The sequence below is a fragment of the Danio rerio genome, chromosome 8 (genome assembly GCF_052040795.2).
Source record: "Danio rerio strain M-AB ecotype USA chromosome 8, GRCz13ab, whole genome shotgun sequence".
Classification (NCBI taxonomy): domain Eukaryota; kingdom Metazoa; phylum Chordata; class Actinopteri; order Cypriniformes; family Danionidae; genus Danio; species Danio rerio.
Genome location: NC_141028.1, coordinates 1,032,409 through 1,058,126, shown reverse-complemented (window position 1 = coordinate 1,058,126; position 25,718 = coordinate 1,032,409). Strand labels below are relative to the sequence as shown.

The 25,718-nt window shown below is 33.8% G+C and overlaps 2 protein-coding genes across 16 annotated transcripts in view; both read left to right on the top strand.

The window, feature by feature from the left end:
- LOC147835734 (uncharacterized) overlaps positions 1–10,745 on the top strand; it is a 31,991-nt gene extending 21,246 nt beyond the window's left edge. For all 5 annotated transcript variants that reach the window (XM_087264216.1, XM_087264214.1, XM_087264215.1 and 2 more), the window contains one exon: positions 9,942–10,745. The gene's annotated coding sequence lies outside the window, so the exon portion shown is untranslated. The remainder of the gene's footprint in view (positions 1–9,941) is intronic.
- Positions 1–25,498, top strand: part of slc71a2b (solute carrier family 71 member 2b) — a 60,837-nt gene extending 35,339 nt beyond the window's left edge. For 2 of the 11 annotated variants that reach the window (XR_015497414.1, XR_015497417.1), the window contains 10 exons: positions 13,917–14,031; positions 14,779–14,997; positions 16,238–16,351; positions 17,594–17,665; positions 17,769–17,881; positions 20,970–21,067; positions 21,478–21,629; positions 22,734–23,279; positions 23,887–24,330; positions 24,384–25,498. Coding sequence is in view for 2 of the 11 variants with exons in the window: in XM_087264134.1 (XP_087120260.1) it covers positions 13,917–14,031; positions 14,779–14,997; positions 16,238–16,351; positions 17,594–17,665; positions 17,769–17,881; positions 20,970–21,067; positions 21,478–21,629; positions 22,734–22,958 (1,108 nt within the window). In the remaining 9 variants the exon portion in view is untranslated. Of the gene's footprint in view, positions 1–13,916; positions 14,032–14,778; positions 14,998–16,237; positions 16,352–17,593; positions 17,666–17,768; positions 17,882–20,969; positions 21,068–21,477; positions 22,023–22,131 lie in introns of all 11 variants that reach the window. The other 9 variants (XR_015497411.1, XR_015497415.1, XM_087264134.1 and 6 more) reach the window with 7 other exon arrangements.
- Positions 25,499–25,718: the final 220 nt, after the last annotated feature.

The following is a 25,718-nucleotide window of genomic DNA, read 5'->3' as shown; positions in this document are numbered from 1 at the left end:
GGAGAATCCCAGCAAAAACGGAAGGGTTGGGAGAATCCTGGTAAAACAGGAGGGTTGACATGTATGAAGTGAACAGGAAGTGTTTGTGGAAAAACAGTTTTGCGAGAATGCAAAACATCTGCGAGGGAACGCAAAAACTTCCAAAAGAGGATTTTTAAATAAAAATATAGTCAAGGTAAAATGTTCAAAAACTAGGTCTGACTCACTCCTTTTCTTCCGCCGTCTCATTAACACACCTTTATTAAATTACAATAATTAACAAATTGCACAAACAAACAGTAATATTTAGGAGTAAAGTAATGAGCTATTTAAAAGTACACTTTAAAGAAAACCACATTTACAAGAGAGACTGTGCCTTAAAGTATATACTGCTCTGTCACACTGCTTTTATTTATTATTTTAGGTTTGTTTATGAATGAATTATTTAAGTTAAATATTTCATGTATGTGGTTTAATATTTAATTGGTCATTAAATCAAATGAAGAAGCTAGCTACTTTATTTTTTGACACTTCAACCGATCAATAAACAAAGAAATGAACAACCACAGATTATTTTATTCTCTCTGTAAAGTATTTAGATACTTAGACTATACTAAATAATTAGACTATTCTATATAGTTTTTAACATTGTTTGGGCTCAGTTGGGATTATTTGTTAATGAACTGCCACTCATCTTTCCATTAAACATTTTGATATTAAAATTATGTTTTAACTTTATGTCTCCAAGATTGCATTGTAATTTTCTAAGTTAAACTAAACTAGTTAAACTAGACAATTAAAATATGCTGTAAAAAAGTTTAGGTTGATGACTATTTTATTTTGGCTGGAAATGATTTACTGCTGGTTTTATCTGACCAGAGAACAACACAATATTGGAATTGACGTAGTAGCATTGTGTAAAGTGCTATATGAGACAGCATATTTAATCCTTGCACTATTTTAAGTGAATGCATATGTATTCCACCGACTCCAAAATTAGGAGTTAAGAGTCTCATCCAAAAAACCCAGAACCGAACATCCCTAATCGACGCCCCATTGATGTTTCTTTGAACATCAGGTGCCATTATTAACTGTTTATGTTAAAGTTAAATTAAATTTCAAACTGAACCTATAACTGTTTTTGATTAATTCAAAGTATAGCCCAGACTATTTTTTTCCTTTTCAAAAGCAGTAGCAGTATAGCCTAAACAGGACAGTTTTACAAATGTACAGATAAGCATTTTTATAACTGAACATCACAAAAGGCCTACAAGAATTTTCAGTCCATTTTTATATACAGGCCTATTATAATTTTAAAGAAAACTGCTAGGTGGGCTATATTATTTTAATTCTAGCCTATATTATTTTTATTAATTTCCTCTGTATCTGTCACTTGCGATTCAATGCACACGTGCTGAGCGAGACGAGAAATAAGGCAATATTGACCATTTTTTATAGGCTATAGGCCACTATAGTATATAATAGTTTATTTTTACATATAGTATTGCATTAATTTGCATTGACGTTTTGTAGTTTGTAGAGGCCTAAAATGAATGCCTCGATTTGGAGTTATTTAAAACATAATCCTGCGTTTTTAACATTCTTTAAACCAATGTTTTTTTATTATTATTATTTAATGTGAATAACTTTTAATTAAAAATTGTAATGTATTTATTACACCACCTTATTGGGAAAAAAAAAACGATCAATTACAGTGCTTCCCGCAGGTTTGAAATATAGGACTTGCAGCATTGAAACACACCATTTACCCACATCACATAGTTAACTATGCGACAAACAAAACTTAATTGCATTTTTAATAATAATTGTATTTATTATGACACTTTTTCTTTTAATGGGTTAAGGTAAAAAAAAAAAAAGAATGTTACAAAAGACTGAAATCAAAAAGAAATGCTTTATGCTATTTAGGAGCAATGTGCAGCCACTGACAGGTAAAATTCGCTTTTCTCTCTCAAGTTCAAAGCAAAATAGGCTTGCCACAATAGACGGTGTTGACGGTGATACCGGTTTTAAGACGCAACACCGGTGACATCACGTTTTTACCGTGACACCGTCCTCACATTTGTTTTTTCTAAGTATTCGTTTTTTTATTTGTTTTTTATTAAATATTTATTTTAATTAAATGGAAAATAGAATTCATAATAATTTACTTAAGACCAGAGCATGCTTTATAATTAAAATCTGAACATAGTAATTCGTCATATTTCATTTATCACGTGAGAATAAATATGCAAGGCATACTCTCATTTTAAAAATCACGCGACCATCATCTCACAATGTTTAATAATAAATATCTTATTTTTATTAAAACAAGAATGATGTAGCAATGCCGCGCCATTGACAAGCCAACTGCAGAGAAACAAAGCAATCACGGCAACTGAAGTGAGCACTTTTTCCGAAGTTCAGCTCTTCTTTTTTGCACTTTATGCATTTTATGTAAAAAAATAAAAGATGAATATGCCTACAAGAATGTAACCTGTAATCTAAGCCTTTTATCACCGAGGCCGCTGTCTTTAAAAACCAAAAGTTGCTTCATCTGTCTGGAAATATTTCGGCTTTTAATAAATGAAAAGTTAATTTAGGTGAGCCAATATTAAAAATTGCTATAAAGTAACTGTGAAGTGCGGCTACACATCGAATCTGAGGTCTGATCTCATCTCTCTCTCGCTATCATTCAGACATCGAAACGCCACACAGGTCAAGTCACAAAACTGAGACTGGTACCAGCTGACAGGTAGAACAGCTGAAGCCTTTGCGAAATCTGTCAAAATACAGCGCTGAAATTAACAGGCACAAATATCTTTGAGCCAGAAAGTCACGCCTTATCTGTCAAAACGCAATTCGAGCCAATAGGAGTTGTGTAGCCTATTAATTATATTAATTCGAATAAAATGAAAACCAAATTAAACTATTCATTGCATTTTTCGATTGATAAAAATATACGTAAACGAAAAAAAATCAAAGGGTGGCTAGTTTGTATTAATGTGTCTTAATATTAATAAAAATATGCTCAGCCTATTTAAGCTTCACGGTTATATGCTGCGAACCACGTTACTGAACTACAATATCTCCGAGGGAGACTATATAACTCGATAGACAACATTACCTTGAGGGATTTTAAAAATAAAAGGTGTTTTAAAAAAGGAACAACACGCCAATCGGCAACAAATAAAACATCTTGCCAGGGTATGCTGTGTGTAATCCGCCACTGACAGTGACATAAGACACCTGTGCCTGTCAACTGTGCTTGTAAGAGAGCTCAAAGCTTGTATCGATATAACCAAAAAAAGCAAGATCATATAGTTATAAATATTCCATAACAATACATATCGAAATATTTATACATTTACATGTTGATTATTTTTTTAGCCTGTTAAATAAAATTACTTTTATTTAGCCTGTCTTTAGATTTTTTACACAATGTTTCATTTCTTAACATTTCTTTCTTTTTTATTTAAAGTTTATATGTAAAATGAGTGCTAGCTTGTTTAGTTGTGATCATTATGCAAGGATCTTATTTCATATTCGGTTTATTCTTCACTAGCCTATAAATTTGTTAATAAGGCTATTTTATAAACGGATTGTTCATAAGGACTAAGCTATTAATATATAATGCAATAGGCTAAATAGTACATTAAGAAATTGAAGTCAGGTAGGACAACAAAAGACAACTAAACATGTTCCCCCTGTTAGCAAATGTAACCAAAAAGTATCTTTACGTGCAAGCTGCTCATCTGAGGGTGTGTTCAGCACGATGGGGAACATAGTGAGCCCCACAAGATCCCATCTTAAGCCAGAGATGGTCAACATATTGGCCAGGATTCCTCGCAAAGAACAAGTAAACCTCACTGTTAATAAATGCCAATTTACAATGTTTTATTTATTTATTTTTTTTTAAAGACTGTGTCAACCTGTCATTTTTGTAATGTAATTTTGAAAGTTTTTCTTTTATATTTGTTTCTTGTTCATTCGTTTAATCTTATTTAACTTTGTGCAATTTAATTACTTATCTTGCTATTTTATTTTCTTATTCGTTTTAAAAACATTCTAACATTCATCACATTCGTCAAACAATTTACGCCGAATTGGCAATTCCCGCAAAACTGAAAGTGAAAGTATTATATGCATTTATAAGCTATTTAAAAGCAGAAAGAAAAGAGGAAACCTCGACCCCCACTATGATACCGGTATTACCGGTGTTGTCACATGTCGATTAACCGGTGGGGAAATTTCCTCATCGTCACAACCTTAATTTGAATGCCAAAGGATTTTAGATGTGTATATAAAATAGCCTATGTAAAATATTAACATAATCAAATTAATAAAATAATGACAAACTTGAAATAAATGACAGAAAAGTTAATAAAAACAGACATTCTCTAAAAAATATAAAAATCGCAATATTAAAATGAGTAGATTTTTTTAAATAAAATGCGTGGATTAACTATTACTATTGGTGTATATATTTTACAGCCAGTCTAGATCTCATTACGTCCTCTCCCGAGTATATAGCCAAAGTTTTTCTTAGTCGTTTACATTGAAGAATCTATTATTTACTTTTTCTCTCTGTATCGCGGCTTAGTGTGCGCTGTCAGCTGAATATAGGCTTAAATTAAATCTAAAAAGCAACTAGCCTGCGAGCTAATATTTGTTCTTTTTTTTTCGCATAACAGCCAATTTCAACCGCGAGGAGATACCAACAGCTTGATATGCAACATTTTCTAAAATGTTATTTAGCTCGGAATAAAAACAATTCACAAAAAATTATTTAGTGTGTGTTTTTTTTAAAGATTGGATTAGCCTATTTCACAGTGTGTAAACATTAGAAATAATAATTAGGCTAAAATACAGTAGATTACCCCTTCATTCAGATATATGTCGTTGTTTGGGAAACTCTCCCCTGGTCTAGAAGCTTCTCTAGCTTCTTATCTGCTCCACAAGCGCAGCGCGCTTCTTCCTCTGGCTCTGCACCAGGGCTGGGTTTCCCAAACAACAACGTAACTCGCGGCAGAAATATCATAGTACAATGTGTCGTTTGGGAAAAGAACGATGTAGTGACGAGTGTGTCCCAAAACCTGTAGTTTCTCTGTCACAGATCTATTGTTCGACCCACATTAGTTATAACGTAAAATGCCCATAATGATGCTCTAAACGAGGTGGTAACAATTTCTTTAGAGAGAGAGAAAAAAAAACATTATTTTATTTGCAAATTATATTGTTTTACACAATCACACATTTAAAAAAAAATCTATTATAGTTTTGGTGAAAACATGCACTTATTTTCCATATTAATTGAAATATATATAACGGCACATATAAGACCTATTTTTGTTTCCTTTACAAATATTATTAAGAATTTCATTTCTAATTTCATATATAAATCATTAATGGTTGTAGGCCTAATTTACAGTAGGCTATTTATTTAGAAATAGAAAAAACTTTTTAATATAATATTAATTATTATTATTATTATTAAAGTAGGATATTGCAAACAATATGCAAAATAAATGCAAACAATATTCCATGACTCCAATATCAATTGCTACGAGCCTAATATAGAAATTTGAATTAACACGTAGTTCAGTCCATAAGTTGCTGTGAATAGAAACAGCCTATATAAGCCTACATTACCAGAAGTTGGCCTATAGGTAAAAGGTATATAACCGGGGATTTTGTGTCAACCTTGCTTGTGAAATATACTCAAGATATACCCCTGCCCTCATCTCAAACAAAATGTTTGGCTATTAATGAAGCAGCCTTTCTGAGGTGTTAATGGGGCATTGCGCTTTAACCGAAAACAACAACAACCCAAAAGCACTAAATTGGTTACAGGGGTTGCTTCAGAAAATTGCCTAATAATAATAGTAGTAGTAATAATAATAATAATAATAATAATAATAACTACTGGCATGTTTATAACTAAAGTTGTTTTTACTTCGGTTGCACCACATGCTCTTAAGGCAAACCGTAGTTAGTAAGGTCATAAGCTCTCCGTAAAGTCATACGTAGTTGCATTAAATCACCTAATATCAAATAAAAAGTGTTTCAATCGTTAAACTGATTTAGAATTCTGCAACTAATGCATCTACATATAACTGTTCTTTGAAAATTTGCTGTGAATGCACACAAATTACACAAAGTTATCAAAACATAAAACTTGATTTTTTAAATATTCTACACGTTAAAGAAAAAAAAGCAGGGAGAAAAACCCAGTCATAAAGAAATGTATGTTAACACAAAACATTCCTTGAAACAAAATTAAACTCTTCATTCACAAACCGAAAGAAATGCGAGATTTAGGAAGAAAATAAGGCTGTGAATAGAGGGAGATCATCACAAGCTCCTCGATGTAAACTAATCTCACCGTCATCTCTTTTCTACCATTATACATGGGGGGAGGCTGCAGTAAATTTTTAGTTGGAACACAGCGTTAGGTTTAAACTAAGTGAAATGGTGCAACACAGAAATATTTAGTAGTGCGTACATTGTAAATTAGTGTCCCTTTAAGTCACAACTAGGCTTCATTTTAACTTACACACTGCTGGTGCAACTGGCCCCATGTAATCAAAAAAAGGCTGCATATTAATAAGTGGGTCGCGGGTTATAATCTAAAAGCTATTGCCAGTCAAACACAGCACAGCCATTACAGCAAAATGGAGAGATTTAAATGTACATATTGCACATATGGAATTATCCACTCACTGCATGTCGTCTACCCTGATAAACATGCTAATTGTCTTATTATTATTAATATTATATTGTATGCACTTATGAAATTAAAGTTTATAGAGCCTGGTTTATACTTCTGCGTTATGATCGGCGTAACCCACGGCACATGCAACGCGCGTAGCTGTTTATTTTACTTCTGCGCAATGTCTCTGTTGGTCTGCATTAACACTTTCGAAACGCTAGTTGGCAGTGAGGTGTTAATGTTCCTCTGTGTTGAGTTTCTTCGCTGTTGTTTTGTTTTTTCTAAACGCTTCCTGAACATACAAGTGACTCAAACTCGCTCATTTTGAGGCTGGAACCGGCGGACGTGGAAAAACTTTAACTATGAGATAAACACAAAACAAAACTTTCTATCCAGAGCTCCTTCACGGGACTCCACACTTGTAAACAATCGCTCTATTGGGCTCGCGCCACTCGCACGGCTCTTGGTCCTGCCCCCAGACTCGTCAGCGCTGCCAAGCCGACCAGTCACGACCATCAAAAAAATCACGACCTTGCGCTCTGTGTCGTTGCGACTTGTAGTTACATTTTTTGAGAGGTGCACATCATCGACGCCGACGGCCAATAAACAATGCTTAAACATTAAAATGTGCTTTTAGAAACTTAAAATATTTATGTTTCTAATATTTAATTATACATTTGCTGTGTTTAATATAGGGGATAGAATAGCATACAGTATAAAAAAATTTTTTTGTCCTTTATACCGAAATAGGGCGGCTATAAGAGGAGGCGCTCTATTAAACAAGCAGAAACAGCACAGACTGTTCACTCTGCATGCATGTGAAAGAAATGAACAGAGAAAAATAAACAGACGATAAATCAAGGCGACTCACCTTACGTGCCGATATGCCCATTTATTTAATTCATAACTGCCACTAATAGCTATGCAGAAGGGAAGCTATTTTGAGTGTTTGGCATGTAGTGACAGATTTTCAAATATTTGTAACCTGGCCTATAATAAATAATAATAATTATTGATAAAGCAAGTTATACTGCAATCAGGTGATGTGTTTCATTGACTCGATAACCTTAATATTTTGTAGTGTGTGCTGTGACGCGATTTTCATTTCTTGCAATGTGCGCACGTTTAAGATTTGAGGTAATAACATCGCCATGATAGTCAAAGAAATGTAAACATTCTTTTTACCCCAACACAATTTAATAGGGCGCTATAAAGGCTAAACAACTTCATTCTTATATTTGTTTAATTTTTGCAGCCTGGGGCTATACTTCTCACCATCTATTGTATCTTTTCTAAAGCATACAGTATAGTGTAAAAGCATGTTTATTACTAAGAAAAAAAGAAAAAGTATTTTTTAATTGATCACATCACATAATCTACTGTAGGCTACATTACACATACAGTTAGGGCTGCTCTATTATGGGAAAAATCATAATCACGATTATTTTTGTCATAATTGCAAACAAGATTATTCAAAACGATTTTTCAGCTGAAGTCAAAATTATTAGCGCTCCTGTGAATTTTTTATTTTTATTTTTTTTAATAAATATTTCCAAAAGGATGTTTAACAAATTCAGGATTTTTTACAGTATTTTCTATAATATTTTTTTTCTTCTGGAGAAAGTCTTATTTGTTTTATTTTGGCTAGAATAAAAGCAGGTTTAAATATTTTGAAACCTATTTTAAGGTCAATATTAATGACTTGCCCAATTATCCTAATTAAGCCTTTGAATCGTACTTTAATCTGAATGCTTGTACTTTGAAAAATATATAGTAAAATATGTGCTGTCATCATAACAAAGATGAATGAAATCAGTTATAAAAAATTAGTTATTAAAACTATTATGTTTAGAAATGGGTTGAAAAAAAATCTTCTTTCCATTAAACAGAAATTGGTGGAAAATGGTTGCTAATAATTCAGGAAGGCTAATAATGCGGATTTCAACTGTATATATGCAGTTATTTTCCTCCTTGTAAATGAGCAAAGGGAAAGATGTACAATAGAATAAAAATATGAAACAAACTGTGCTTTAAGCATCTTATAAATGAATAAATTATCACTGAACACAGCATTTTGACACTTATTTGACCATTAAAACGCTCACAGTAAGATAACTTTAGATGTGTGTACTCTGCTCGTCTAGGCTAAGTGCACACACAGCAGCATGTACAAATCAGATTATGAAAAATGATGAAGAGCATGCTTTTCCTTTTATCCTTTATTTTTAGTTTTTGTTTTTTTGTTTTTATTTACACATTTTTTTAAGTGGTGAGGACAATATTCACTGGTTCCCCCCTCCTGTATAATAATTAAATGTTACATTTTTAAGAACTTCACAAATAGCCTAAATAACACTTTTCAGTATCAGTGATAATATAAATAGTAACTAATAATAATAATATTATATTATATATTATATAATATTATAATAATAATAATAGTAAATTCTTAATAATAATAAGAAGAAGAACAAAAAATATTAGCCTATTGATAACAATATAAGTGAGATGTTGAGGAAAAAACAGCGTAGGCTACTAACTCTCCACGGTTTTTGGTTCATATTTTAAATTATTTGACAGAAAAGCTAACATGCTGACACATTGTCTGGATTAAGCAGACCTAGTTGGAGTTGCAATGTTTCCAGCAGCACTCAATACACGTTCAGACTTTCTATCGCAGTGCTTGTAGCGCAAATGCACAAATGCTTTTTCCTATGCTACATTTCTCGTCAATATCTTCCATTTATCACTTTCTCTTTTGTATCTGGCCATTTTTAAATAGAGCTCTGCGATATCTGGCTGACAAAAAAATCAAAAAATAAATTTTCATTTTTATAATTTTATATATTTTTATTTTAATTTTTGTGCTCATAATATTGACCTTTGCAGTTTTAACCTTTTTATTATTCAGCTAAACTAAAAAACGGAAGACTTTCTCCAGGGGAAAAATATAATAGGGAATATTATGAAATTATTGATTGCCTTTTTTTAAAATTAAGAAAAGTCTTTACATGGAAAGGTCATATCACTTTCAATAGTCCACAATGATTCAAAGCAGCTACTGAAAGTTATACTCGCATATGTTGCTGTTAAATCATGTAGTTGTGTGATGTATAACCATGGTGTAAGTGCACACCTAAGGATTAACCTTTTTTCCAAGAAAGAGACTTTTAAACGATATTGATGAACAGTTGATATGATCTATTAAAAGTCAGTGATGCTAACAGTTAATCATCTTGTTTGCTTTCAGGCTCTAGCACTGGCAGAACAACCTACATGAGAAGACCATGGACAAAAGCAGACGTGAAGGCTGTAATGAGTTCAAAAGACTGATTATTATTATACACATTTTCATTTTTTTTCCTTGTCACAGAGTGACAATATTTAACCATTTTCAAACATGTAAATTAAAAAAAAAAAAAACATGGCCCAGGGCCACTTCTGTTCCATGCCAGTGCTTCACAGTCCATCATCACTCAGGGCAGTCTCTACATTGCTCTACAGTTTGCCTCTGCTTCTCAACCCATGTCTGCCACTACTCCACAGTCTGGTACTGCTCCACAGTCCAGGTCCACGTCTGCTTCATGAGCCTGGGCAATACCCATCACACAAAAATACATAACCCACAAATGCAGTCCCTCAGACTGAACATTTACAACAGTGTTGAGTAGCAAAAAGACATGTTTTTTGTTTTTTATTTACATGTTTGAAAATGGTCAAATATTGTCACTGTGACAAAAAAGTGAAAAAGTGTATGATATTAATTAGTCACATTATAACATATTATATTACTGTCACATTACGAAATTTAGTTTTTAATCTGTTTTGTGTTCATATAATTCTGTATGTATCATTCAATTTGTGGAATCAAACTTTTATGTCTAGTTTTATCTTTTTTTCTTTTTATCTATCTTTTTATTTATTTTTATCCATCTATTTTTTGTTCTTGTCAGAGCGATAATAGTTGATGCATTTCATAATAAAATGTATATACATGTTTAATTCCCCTGCTGTTTTCCTGGACTTCAAAAATAAAATAAAAAAAGTTTTTTTTAATTTCTGTCATTGAGTGGCAATGTTTTGTATTTGACAGTATTCTAGTGCACTACCATGTTGTGTTCTAGTATAAATATTTAAATTTGAAAAAGAATAATCTGTTGAACGACTTAATTAAATTTTAAAATACCATTAGTTTGTTTATAAGCTGTAATCATTCATTCATTCATTTTCTTTTCGGCTTAACCCCTTTATTTATCAGGGGTTTCCACAGTGAAATGAACCACCAACTTATCCAGAATGTTTTACCTTGCGGTTGTTCTTCCAGCTGCAACCCATCACTGGAAAACACCCATACACACTCATTCACACACACTACGGACAATTTAGTGTATTCAATCCCCTGTACCGCTTGTCTTTGGACTGTGGGGGAAACCGGAGCACCCGGAGGAAACCCACTCCAACACAAAGAACATGCAAACTCCACACAGAGTTCACAGAGGGGAACATTTGTGCTCTGGCCAAGTGAAAGAATAAAATAATGAACATGTTATCGTACAGTTGTGCTTCTGGTTGTTCATGGTTGAAGGTTCTTTGCCAATTATGTTCTTTTTTTTATCTGAAGTTGCCTTTCAAAATATCTACTGTCCTATAAAATAAGAGCAAAGGCCCTTAAACAATTAACTTTTCATACTTTAATGGTAAAATGCTGTCTTTTTCAGGTTATTGTTCAACAGTACATTAAACAGATTGTTTAACTGATACAACACAATAAGCCTACAGAATTGTTAAATCAAAAGTGTATTATAAGCAAAATAGGTTTTGTCATTTAAGAAGTGACAGGCAGAACCTTAGCAACTGAGATGGGTTTAGCAGGGGTCTAGCTGAGGAAAGCCAGAGTCTGTTCTGTTGTCACCCTTACTGCAATAGCAGAATAGTGTGATATGTAAAATGTGTTAATCAGTCCTCTTAAACCATGAAGGGGCTAGGTTTGTGTGTAACATGTAAACAGACCTTGTAAACCATGATTTTGTCTGGCCCCATAAGCCTGTGAAATGTCACAAAGTTAATTTGAGTGTGTTGTGAAACAAAAATTGCTATTTTTAAGCGTTGTTTGCCTTTTGTAGCTCAAATTAAAATTTTTGGCACAAGTTTTATGTTCGTAGGATGTTGGCAAAGGCATGTCCCCGTAAACCACCAAAAAGTCACATTGACCTCATAAACCATGTATGCCTGTATGTGTGTGTGTGTGTGTGTGTGTGTGTGTGTGTGTGTGTGTGTGTGTGTGTCTGTGTGTGTGTGTGTGTGTCTGTGTGTGTGTGTGTGTGTGTGTGTGTGTGTGTGTGTGTGTGTGAGCATCACATGACTCTCAGCTGAGTGTTCAGTCGTTCTGCATGAGAGATGAAGCTCTCTATAATCCACTGGAGGTCGGCTATGCTTCTCTGCTTTACTTTGCCTTTCAAGGAATCGAAAACAATTCCTAAACCTCAAATTACATTAAGAAAATGCTCCTGTTTCCACATTATTGTCATAACTGAATATTTAATTAGAAAATTATAGATGTATATTATGTAGAAAACGTTTAGTATTCATTCATTCTCTTGTCGGCTTAGTCCCTTTATTAATCCGGGGTCGCCACAGCGGAATGAACCGACAACTTATCCAGCAAGTTTTTACGCAGCGGATGCCCTTCCAGCCGCAACCCATCTCTGGGAAACATCCATACACACATTCACACACACTCATACACTACGGACAATTTAGCCTACTCAATTCACCTGTACCGCATGTGTTTGGACTGTGGGGGAAACCGGAGCACCCGGAGGAAACCGATCATTTAGTGTTATTGCACCCAAACTCTGGAACGCTCTACCACGCTCAATCCGCTCTGCTAATAATATCTCTGAATTCAAATCCTTACTTAAGATTCACTTATTTTCTGAATGCTTTGCTTCTGATCTGCCAAACTGACCACTTAAACTGATCCACCTCCCCTCTGCTCTATGTCTCTTAGGTCTTGTTTGTGTAATTCCAGTTTGCTATATTTGACTTCATGTATGTTTGTTTATCTTTTTGTCACATTCCTTGTAAAGTGTCCTTGTGGTCTGGAAAGGCGCTATATAAATAAAAATTATTATTATTATTATTATTATTATTATTATTATAACCCAATTTTGAGAATAGATTAACAGCCATTTTTTTTTTATCGCGCAATAAGGGTCTTGTGTTAACGTATCACGTTAACGCAGATGAGATATATATATGTATATATATATATATATATATATATATATATATATATATATATATATATATATATATATATATATATATATATATATATATATATATATATATATTTGAGTCCTAATCAGGAGGTAACGTGCGATTCCACTAGAATCTAAAATCACATGATCGGGTCCATTTTCTGTGCATGTGATCAGACACATTTAAATAAGGAACATTATAGTTAAAGTAATTTTTTAAAAGTTGAGAAGAGGGTAAAGTTTTTAAAATTAGTGATGGTTTTTAAGATTTTAAAGAAAACGGTTTCAAAATATTTTCTTAATTAATATGTTTTAGTCAGCGAGGTGCACAGTCATTCTACGAGAGCACGCAGCAGGGATATTTACCCATATAGATTCAAGAGTGAATCAGGTAGAAATTCTTTTTTGTGTGCGAGCTCTGCTCTGCTTGTAATATTTTGCCCACCAATTTAAAGAGATTCAAATTGAGAGTGTTTTTAGAAGGGAAATTAAAAAATGGTTGTTTTACAGTTGAAGTTTTTTGTTGTGCCGAGTTGCTGAGCTGTTGCTCGTCCATTTTTTTAAGAATATCGAGGACCACAATGGCAATAAGCCTGTGGCTTTTTTGCTTATTTTATCCTCGTCAGTTTTTAAAATATGTATGAATTATTCTAACTGGACTTGTTTATACATTTTTGGTAAAATTGTCAAAATAAAATCAATCAATCAATCTAGACATCCCTCCTTTATAACCTAGTAAGTAAAGTAAAGGTACTTGCTTGGATAAACTTCAGGATGTTTCTGTTGTTGAAGTATTTTTTCTTTGGTTAACGCAACATGTATAAATGCATAAGTGACGTGTGTGTGTGTGTGTGTGTGTGTGTGTGTGTGTGTGTGTGTGTGTGTGTGTGTGTGTGTGTGTGTGTGTGTGTGTGTGTGTGTGTGTGTGTGTGTGTGTGTGTGTGTGTATATGTGTGTTTCAGGTGGTTTTTCGCACTGATGTCAGTCTCTGGACTCTTCTCTGTGACGTTTTCTGTGATATTTGCGTATGTGGCTGATATTACAGAAGAGCATGAAAGAAGCACAGCGTATGGACTGGTGAGACCCACGCTCACACTACACCTTGACCACTTCTATAGAGTTATGAGTTGATGATTTTAGACATAATGACTGTACCTGGCCAATAAACAGACGTGCGTTTTTATGTTTAAATTTGAATGTTATTACAATTTATGACTATATACGTTATGAAATATCAAGTGTTGCATAATAACCAGATTTTTGATAAGGTTAGTTTTGTATGACAATATGCAGACTATTGCTTAAGAAACAATTAAATAAGATGTTTATACCCATGTATGTTATCAGATATGTTTTTATGCATATAATGTTAAAATTGAGCATGTTAAGTAAAAAAAACTTGCCAAGTAATTAAATTACAAGAAGGTCGCTGGTTCGAGTCCCGGCTGGGTCGGTTGGCATTTCTGTGTGGAGTTTGCATGTTCTCCCTGTGTTGGCTTGGGTTACCTCCGGGTGCTCCGGTTTCCCCCACAGTCCAAACACATGCGCTATAGGGGAATTGATGAACTAAATTGGCCGTAGTGTACGAGTGTGTGTGTGTATGGATGTTTCCCAGTACTGGGTTGCAGCTGGAATGGTATCCGCTATGTAAAACGTGTGCTGAATGATGAATTATTGACTAAGCCGGAGGAAAATGAATGAATTCAAGTGCTTATTGAATTCTTACGTTACATTTCAGACAAAGTAACCTGCACGTTTTACAGTCCAGACTGATTCCAGCAATGACTAATATTATATTAATGAATGTGTTTTGTATGTTCTCAGGTGTCTGCGACGTTTGCGGCGAGTCTGGTGACGAGTCCAGCGATCGGAGCGTTTCTGTCCATCCACTATGGAGACAGTCTGGTGGTTCTCTTGGCCACCATCATCGCAGTGCTGGATATTCTGTTCGTCCTGCTGGTGGTTCCCGAATCTCTGCCCGATAAAATGAGACTCTCATCATGGGGTTTTCCCATCTCCTGGGAGCAGGCCGATCCCTTCGCTGTGAGTTTCAGCTAGTTGATGAACTAAATTGGCCTGAGTGTTTGAGTGAGTGTGTAAATGTGTATATGGGTGTTTCCAAGTGCTGGGTTGCGGCTGGAAGGGTATCCGCTGCATGAAAAATATGCTGGAATAGTTGGCGGTTCATTCCACTGTGGCGATCCCTGATAAATAAAAGGACTAAGCTGAAGGGAAAAAAAATGAAGGATTGAATAAATTATTCATATTAAAAATAACAACAACAAATAAACATATAAAAAGTAATTAATAAATAAAAATAAAATGTAGTAATTGTATTAATTATTAACACAAATAAAAAGTAAATAATTAAAAACATTTAGTTATTTAATAAAATAATAATAAAACAATAAGAATTAAGAGCCCTTATATTCTAATATAAAATATGTCTCACACAATGTTATTAAAAGGACAGTACACCAACAAATATACAGAGACAGTGTGGTGCTGTGTGTCTGTGTGTTTATACAGACAGCTTTGTTATAGTCTTCCCCCTAAAATATAACACTGTATATGGAAAGCATCGTCAATGCACTGAGATATCGAATTGAACCGAATCGAAGGCATGATAATCACAACCGAACCGTGAGACCAGTATAGGTTCGCACCTCTAATAAATAGACAGATAGAACCCTAAAAGGACGTTCAAGATGAAAAGCAACCAGAACTATGAATAAACTCATCTGTTTGTAAAGGCTAAATACAAATAAAAAGTTAACATTAATTTTTTTTTGCACTTTTTTTATTTAAAAAAAAGGTTATAAGAGCCTGGATGTCATTATAGACTTTTGCCGACATTTGTAGGTACAGACATCTATTGTATGCGTTCTTGGCAGTTGTTTCCTGTCTTTTTAATATTGTCCTTATCGATATCGGAATTATATTGCATCGACTGAAATTACGAAATATGTCATGATATACATTTTTGCCATATCGTCCGGCCCTAAATGTTAATTACATTGTAGTTTAATTAATTAGTTTAGAAAAGCTTAATTGCTGAATTAAAGTGAATGTTGCCACCTTGCATTCCTCACAGGATGAGCTCCTTGTGGGAGCAGACAGAAACCAAGATGGCAGAGCCTTACATTTCTGCGATTTTGCAGTATTCTCGTTCTTTTGATTGCATGGAAGAAACGGGATTATAGACTCTGTGGACACTGATAAGACAAAAAGTTCTAAAGTAGTTGTGATAACAAATAAAAAAGATCAAATGTGTGTGTTTCAGTCTCTGAGGAAGGTGGGGAAAGACTCCACAGTGCTGCTGATCTGTGTCACAGTGTTGCTGTCGTATCTCCCAGAGGCCGGACAGTACTCCAGCTTTTTCCTCTATCTAGGACAGGTGAGGGTTTTTAATGAGTGTGTGTATGATGTACACAATACACCTATATAGCCCTTTTATTTTCTTCTTCCAAATATGTTCACCAGATTCAGGAGTTGTTTACAGTATTTCCTCTAATATTTGTTTTTCTGGAGAAAGTCTGATTTGTTTTATTTCGGCTAAAATAAAAGCAGTTTTTAATTTTTTTAAAGCCATTTTAAGGTCAATATTATTAACCCCTTCAGCAATATTAGTTTGGATTGTCTACAAAACAAATAACTGTGTTATAGGTTGTTTTCAGTCATGTGGTTCTGATGACGTGCGAAATTCAGATGAAGAGCAGGAAGTATAAAACTGAATGAGGGACATAGAGGAAAGTCTGTATTTAATTGATTTATACCATATTTCAAAGGAGATTTAAATAGAAAATAACCTCATATGCTAGGCATGATCCTTATATCATGAAGAGGAGTGAGTTTTCTACACCGCTAAAATATATTTGCCTGTCATCAATGCGGCAGATACTGTATAAGCCATCACGTTACATAAAAATACTACAGTAAATACTCTAGTGTTTGGAAGCGTATTATAGATAATTACATGAGTTAAACTGTCGTAGTAATTATGTTGTTGCTGTGGTACAACATATCTATAGTAATAAACATTATTCAATAAAGGGACTAAGCTGAATAAAAAGAATGAATGAGTTATGAAGTTTCAAGCTTTAATGAAGAGTCATTACATTTATTTATATAATAATATGAAGACTATACCGTGTTATTTTAGACATGATTGAATTTTTTTGACACTGTTAGAATATGTTTATATAGTCCAGTGTGCTTTATAGATAAATTAGATTTGGTTTTGATTTGATATTCAATGAATATTCTAACCCTAACTTTGATTCTGTTTTTTGTTGCTGTTGTTTTCCTGTTTATTACTGCCAAAGCTGCTTAAATCAGTCTCTATTGAAGGACGTTGTAGAGAAACAAAGCTCTTGTTTTCATTTTTACATGAGTTTATTTTGTCTGCACCATTGGCAGATTATTTTGCTGATTTTAAAGGAAAATCTCACTTCATTTTGACTCGTTATTTCTTAAAACAAAACTTTATTTCTTTAATTGTCTAAAAAATGCTTCTTGATTTAAGGATTTTTAAATATTTGGACTAAAAACAAGACAAAAGCTTTTGATTTTCTTATTTTTTTCAGTGCTGCTGATGCTCTGTCTGACTCGCACATTATAATCTGTTCTTCTGCTTCAGGTCATTAATTTCTCATCAGCAGCGATTGCAGGCTTTATTGCGATGGTGGGAATCCTGTCTATCGGAGCGCAGGTACAGGCCTTCAGCTTCAGTTTGTGGTCATTTATTAATATCAATGTAAGTTAATGTTAACATAAGCTGTTTTTCTGTATTTAATGATGGGTTGTTTTTGCAGACTCTTCTTTTAAGCGTTCTGATGAAGAAGATTGGTAATAAAAGCACAGTTCTGCTGGGTTTGGGCTTTCAGCTGTTCCAGCTGGCCTGGTACGGCTTCGGCTCTGAGCCATGGTGAGGACAAAGCAATCGCATTTTAAATTATACAGCATTTTTGCAATCATATTATTGCATTTGTGCCATGTTTAATGACCAGATACATGTTCTTACATGTATTTGAAAATTGGAATAATCTATATAGATATTTGTCAATATTTGCAGAAAAGGGGGAAAAAACGAAACAAAAATCGATATGTGCATGAATCAGTTGGGTTGTCATGTGACAATATTGATGCGGCACTATTACAACTTTAAAGAGAAGCTTTCTAAATAATGAACACCATAAAGAAACTCACGCAGAGGGGTCAGCTAGAGTAGGGGTTCTCAAGCTGTGGGTCACGACCTAGTGGGTCGCACAGTGAACAAAGGTGGGTCCCGCAACGTCACATAGCTACAGCTATATTTACATCGTGGTGAATCAAAACCAGTACAATAGACGGCAATAACTCAAAAACCTCTTACCCTAAAAAGATCTAAAGTATGTTTCCTAAAAAAAAGACAAAGCTGGTTATGTTTCACAGCTGTCTTTTTCTTTTTTTTCCCTCGACATTATGAGCACTGCTCAGTTTGAGCCCTCGCAATCTGTGTTCAGCTGGTAGAGCTCGCGCTGAGCGCTGCTGTCAGTAAGGGACCGTCGGGAAAGTGCTTATTTTTCCGTTTTTTTTTTTTTTTACATTTTTTGCTCCGTCCTGCGTGTTTTATTTTAAACACTACTAATTTTCTCTTAAATGAGCACAAACAGTTACTAAAGTAGTGGAATGCTTCATTATAGATCTGTGCATTCTTACATGAACACCTCTGATATCAAGCAAAACACAATGAGAGATTCATTTCCTGATCTTCACTAAATAACTACAGTAACTTTAATCAATATGCAAATACAATCAAAGTGAAGTAGATTTTATAGCTTTATTTAATTTCTGGATAGGCCATTGATTTTATTAGTCTAAACCTTTTATTTTATAGTTAATATTTTCTAATGTTTGCTATGTATTCTATCATTTGAAGCTATTTGTTGTCCCATATTTTAACATCCCAACGTTGACAGATTGCAAATCAATAAATAGCTATAGTGCTATCTGTTGGTTTTAACGTCAGCTAATGTTATGGAAGGGCATAGATGTTATGGAAAATATTAATAGTAATGTAACTACCCCCATCATTCCTTCCTCAAGCAAATGTGTAAATATTAGATCTATTCAGCATTAATGTTAATTGCATTGGCATATTTATCTGACGTTTCCCAGCTTGTAGTAGTCGATCAAAAAGCTGCTTAGTTTCTTATGACTACACCAGCAGTGGAGTTTACTGCGATGGGACAGGGCTTGATCATAATCCAGGGGCTTGATCAAAGGTTGATCATATTCTCTTCTAAAAACAGAAGAGTTTTTTTTCAACAAAAAAAATGAGTTACAGCCAGCATCCCACAAAAAGCACTTCAAGCCTCATTTTGTGCATATCAAATCCCAAAATCCAAAAAAGCCACACACCATATATTTTTGACTGCTTTGAATGGATAATTTTTTTTACTCATTTTTCAATATTTAAATATTATGCTGGGTCTTGAGATTGAATTACTTGCCTAGGTGGGTCTTGGAATAAAAAAGTTTGGGAATCCCTGAGCTAGAGCAGTGGTTCTCAGACTTTTAAGCCAGTGACCCCCAATGTAAGATCATCAAGAACTCGTGACCCCCTATTACCAAAGCATATACAAACAACAAAAATAACTTATTTTAAGCTGTTCACAATATTTAAACTATATTTACTATACATTACAGGGCTCGAAATTAACATTTTTGCTTGGTAGCACAGATGTTCCTAACTTAAAAAAAATTTTGGCGCACCCACCAAGTTTTATAAACCTATTTATTGTCTTTGAAATTCATCACTAATCAAAACTAACAAGCAAAAAAAAAAAAAAAAATATATATATATATATATATATATATAAATACATGCGTGAGGAAAATATGTCTCAACGAAATCCCGTTATCACAAGAAAATACATTTTTATAACATAATTGAGTGACCAAAAGATACACGGAGCGCTCACCGGCCCTGCACACACTGCTTGACATGAATGAATCTGTTAACGATAACTGTTCTCAGGGGTGCTGTCTGATATTGTACATATAGCTGCCACTTGCACGGCTGACAGCATCTGGCGATTAAATGAAGGATTAAACAGAACCTCTCGTGCTTAAATGTGTAGATATGGCAAACAGTTCCTGAAAATTCCATCCCACAGACCTTTAAAGTGAATGCTTTATTTTCATGGCAGACTTGAAGCCAATGGAAGTCTTTTATCCACTCTTGGAAAAGTGTAGATGGTGGATTAACATTCAGCACATGATCAGTCACGTTAATCAGATGTGCCATTATTTGTAGATTTTGGTGGCTTCTAAGACAAAATCTGTCTGTGTTGTTTTCATATTCTCATCTTCAGCGCGTTACATTTTCACGGTTGTAGCTCAGCTCTCCCTGTCGTCTGAATGCAGAAGGCGTTGACTGAGTGATTGACAGCTGATTTTAACCAATCCATTCACGTTCAGTTTTAGAGCTGTGGGCCAATAAGTAGAGCACGAAGGCGGGCAAGCGTTGCGGACTTTGTTTACTGGAGCAAGTTGACATGACACTGTTTAAACTGTTCCTGAGCGCTGCGTTTCAAGTGCGAAGATGCATTCTGCCTCAATGTGTCAATACTTTATGGATTTAGTCAAAGTAGACTGTTCTGATTACCAACTGTCCACAGTTTCCTCAACATTTTTAGATTTGCGAATTATAAATTTATTAATCTCTGCAGTTACGGTTTTCATATCCAGATGCATGCTGTATTGATAACCAGCGAGTGATTCGCTGCACAGTTATGATGTTCCATTCACCTTTCAAAACAATACTAACTTTAGTAACATCTTTAAACAAATCGAAAAATATTAGCTACTGAAAAACATATATTATAATCACTGAAAATTACACAATTTTTAAATCACTCTCGCGACCCCCAGTTTGAGAACCACAGAGCTAGAGTATTAAGATCTGCAGCTTGAAAGGGTTATTTAGTGTGTTCAGGGTTTATATTGAGTGCAGTGTTTTGTGTTTGTAGGATGATGTGGGCTGCCGGAGCCGTCGCTGCCCTGTCCAGCATTACATTCCCTGCAATCAGTGCACTGGTGTCCCGCTGTACCGACCGTGACCAGCAGGGTAACAGAATAAACACTGATAAAGCAGCACACTGTTACCACATACACACTGAGCTAGAGACGGCTAAACATCTTTATCTCTACACTTTTTCCATTCGCTTACACTGATATGCCTTTGTGTTCTGTGAAAACTGAGCCTTATCCAAGATGCTGTCCACATCCACATTGTGATTTATCATTTTAAGGATTTATTTTTGTATAGTAATTAGTGGTGACCAAAGATTACTCATACACAAAGATCACATCTTAAATCAAAGTTTGTTTTGACATAAGATATGTGTGTGTATTATTTTATTAAGTATATGTGGTACACACACATATAAAGAATATTTCAATTTATGTATAATTTGTATCATATATATATATATATATCTCCAGTATAGCAGTGTTTTGACTGTGTTTGTGTTTTAGGAGCCGTTCAGGGGATCATCACTGGGATTCGGGGTCTGTGTAATGGACTCGGCCCCTTTCTCTTTGGATTCATATTCTTCCTCTTTAACGTGGAGCTGAATGACATAAGTACCGTTCAGTCGAATTCTGCGGTCACACCCGACACTAAACAGGTCAGATAATTATTACACTCATTTAATCCACTGAGACATTCATTGATTTTTAAAGGTAACTTATAAACTTTCAACAGACCAGGTTGTTTATTATAATAAATGAATTAAAGGGGAGAACTCTTGTAGTTCATGATTTTTAGTGCTTGAAATAACACCTTAAAAAGTAAATCTTAACACAAAATAACATTTTCTGTATCATCATATATTTTTCCAAATAAAAAAAAAATACAATAGTAATTTTTAGTAATACTGTAGTGTTTCTGAACCAAACTATAGGAAAGTGCTTGTATTATTCTGTTGTGGTGATTCCACGGTTGCTATGGTAACACAACAACTGTAGTAATTGATCTGTTGTGGTGATTCCACTGTTGCTATGGTAACACAACAACTAGAGTAATTGATCTGTTGTAGTGATTCCACTGTTGCTATGGTAACATGACAGCTATAGTAACTGATCTATTGTGGTGATTCCACTGTTGCTATGGTAACACAACAACTATAGTAATTGATCTGTTGTGGTGATTCCACAGTTGCTATGGTAACATGACAACTATAGTAACTGATCTATTGTGGTGATTCCACTGTTGCTATGGTAACACAACAACTATAGTAATTGATCTGTTGGGGTGATTCCACAGTTGCTAAGGTAACACAACAACTGTAGTAATTGATCTGTTATTGTGATACTACAGTTGCTATGGTAACATCAACTATAGTAATTGATCTGTTGTGGTGATTCCACAGTTGCTAAGGTAACACAACAGCTTTAGTAATTGATCAGTTGTTGTGATCCTACAGTTGCTATGGTAACATGACAACTGTTGATCTGTTGTTATTCCACAGTTGCTATGGCTTTAATAATTGATCTGTTGTGGTGATTCTACAGTTGCTATGGTAACACGATAACTACAGTAATTGATCTGTTGTGGTCCTTCCACTGTTGCTATGGTAACACAACAGCAATAGTTACTAAACAAATGACCCGATACTGTAGTTTTCTCTAATTGCAGTAAACACTATAGTATACCATGGTACAGTTTCACTATGCTGGAGCGTTCATTAACAGTGTGTAATGTGTTGAGTGTACTGATTTGTGTGTTGCAGAAGTCTGTAGTTCCGGGTCCGCCGTTTGTGTTCGGTGCGTGTACGGTTGTGTTGGCGCTGCTGGTGGCCGTGTTCATCCCTTCACAACCCGCTCCACTCGTGAAGACCTGCAGCAGCAGCAGCACGTGCGTAGTGACGGAGCCCATGAGCAGCATCCTGGCTGGCGGGTCACTTCCTGCCAGCGACGAGGACATCGAACCGCTTCTGCAGGACAGCAGCTTATAGACACGCTGAGGAGGAGGAGGAGGGTTCGAGTCTAAAATACTGCTTTTACTGAATGTCTGTCGATTTTGGTGACACTTTACTGTACGGTCTTGTTAACATTAGTTAAAGGGCTCGTTCACACAGAAATGAAGATTTACTCAAACTGAAGTGCTTCTATATTGCAGAATACTCTTTTTTTTTTTACTTTGTTTTCTTAAGACTGAAGAAGATATTTTGAAAACCCCTTGACTCCCATAGTTTATATTTTGTATGAGTTAATGCTGGTTTGCGACATTAACCTTTCCAACATTCTTCAAAATATCTTCTTTTGTGTTCAACAGAGCTTTTCTTACTTTAGGTTTTTCACTTGTTTCTAGTTTAAATATTTAAACGTTCTCAAATGAAGAATCATTTCTGGACTAGCAGACTATGTTGTTTTGCCTTCAGAAATAATGAGTCAAAATGAAGTGAGTTTCTCTTTAAAACACGCACAATAATCTGCTCTAGAGTAAGTAAAATGTACTTTTTTCAATGCAAAAACAAGATTATTTTACTCAGAAAAAAGCACAATAATCTGCCAGTGATGAAAGTAAAATAATCTTGTTTTTGCTTTGAAATAAGTTTATTTTACTCAATGCATTGGCAGATTATTTTAATTGCTTTAATTGCTTAACTTTTTTGCTTGTATACTCTAAAAAATGCTTCTTGATTTAAGAAATGTTAGATATTTGAACTTGTAAGAAAGCATTGAAGCATTGAAAAGTTAGAAAGGCATTTTTTGCATTGTAAAGCTTTGAGTTCTGTTGAACACAAAAAAGAAGATATTTTGAAGAATGTTGGAAATCAGCACCCATTGACTCCCATAGTATATTTTTTGTATGAGTTAATGCTTGTTTACAACATTAAACTTTCCAACATTCTATAAAACATTTTCTTTTGTGTTCAACAGAGCTCAAATCTTTTCTTACGTTGTGTTTTTGCTTTGTTTCTTCTATAAGTATCTGAGTTCTTATATCAGGAAGCATTTTTTGGACAAGCAGTCAATGTAGTTTTGGCTTCAGAAATGAGTCAAAATGAAGTGAGTTTTTTTTTATTAAAACAAGCACAATAATCTGCCAGTGATGTGAGTAAAATAAATGTTTTTGCTTTTGAAATAAGTTTATTTTACTCTATGCATTGGCAGATTATTTTAAATATTTTTAGAAAAGACTCATTTTAACTTATTATTTCTGAAAACAAGACTATATTTTTTGTCTACTCTAGAAAATGTGTCTTGATTTAAGAAATGTAAGATATTTAAACTTGAAACAAGACAAAAAAAAATCTTTTTATGCAGTGTAAAGCTTTAAGAGTTCTGTTGAACAATAACAAAAAAGAAGATACTTTGAAGATTGTTGGAAATCAGCACCCATTGACTCTCATACAAAAATATATGGTAGTCAATAGGTGCTGATTTCTAACATTCTTCAAGTTATCTTCTTTTGTGTTCAACAGAACTCATAAAGCTTTTCTTAAGTTGTGTTTTTGTCTTGTGTCTTGTTTAAATATTTAAGTTTTTAAATCAGGAAGCATTGTCTAGACAGGGCAGTGTTGTTTTGTTTTCAGAAATAATGAGTCAAAATGAAGTGAGTTTCTCCTTAAAACCAGCATTTTTATGCTTTATTATGTTTCTGAGACTGTTGGCAGATTATTTTATTGCCTAAAGGAAAAACTTTTAATTTTAACATCATTTCTGAGAACAAAACTATATATTTTTGCATGTCTACTCAAGAAAATGCTTTTTGATTTAAGTAATTTTAGATATTTGGACTAGAAACAAGACAAAAAAACTCCAAGAAAGGCATTTTTATGCAGTGTAAAGCTTTGAGTTCTGTTAAAAAAAAAAAAAAAAAGATATTTTGAAGAATGTTGGAAATCAGCACCAGTTGACTCTAATTCTTTAATCAAGAAACATTGTCTAGACAAGCAAAAAGTAGTCTTGTTTTCAAAAAAAAAAAAAGAGTCAAAATTAAGTGAGTTTTTCCTTAAAACAAGCAAAATAATCTGATTATTTCAAAACAAAAACAAGATTATTTCATCACTCTATTGTCAGATTATTGATCTTGTTTAATCCAAAACTCACTTCTCATTTCTGAAAACAAAACTATATTCTATAAAATGCTTCTTGATTTAAGACATATATCATATTTGTATTAGAAACATCACAAAAACTCTGAGTAATAAACACATTTTTCAGTGTTTCCCTTCAAAACATGAACTAACAATGAGCACTGTGTGCTTTACAGTTGTAATTATTTCTCCCTTCATCATTGTTAGATCATGTTAAACTAATGTCAGACTTTACCGTGAAGTGTCTTTATTTTTATCTTTGTTTTGTTCTTTAAAAAGAATGTGCCTTCTTCATGTTTTGGCGTAGTTTATGTGCTGCCGTGTATCTGAATGTAAAGCTCACTCTGCAAATAATCCTTTTCTTACTTAGAGTTTTTTTCTTGTTTCTAGTCCAAAATAAATCAAGAAGCATTTTCTGGAGAAGTATAAAATATAGACTTTTTAAAATTAAAGTAAGTAATAAAGTAATAAATTATTAAAGTAATAAAATTATATAATTATATTAATTATTGAAGTAATAAAATTAAGTACGTTTTACTTTTAAAACGAGCAAAATAAACGGACAATGAGATGTAAAATAATCTTGTTTTCACTTTAAAAGGAAAATGAATTATTTTACTTACCCCACTATATATATAATGTATGTATATGTATGTATGTATATATGTATTT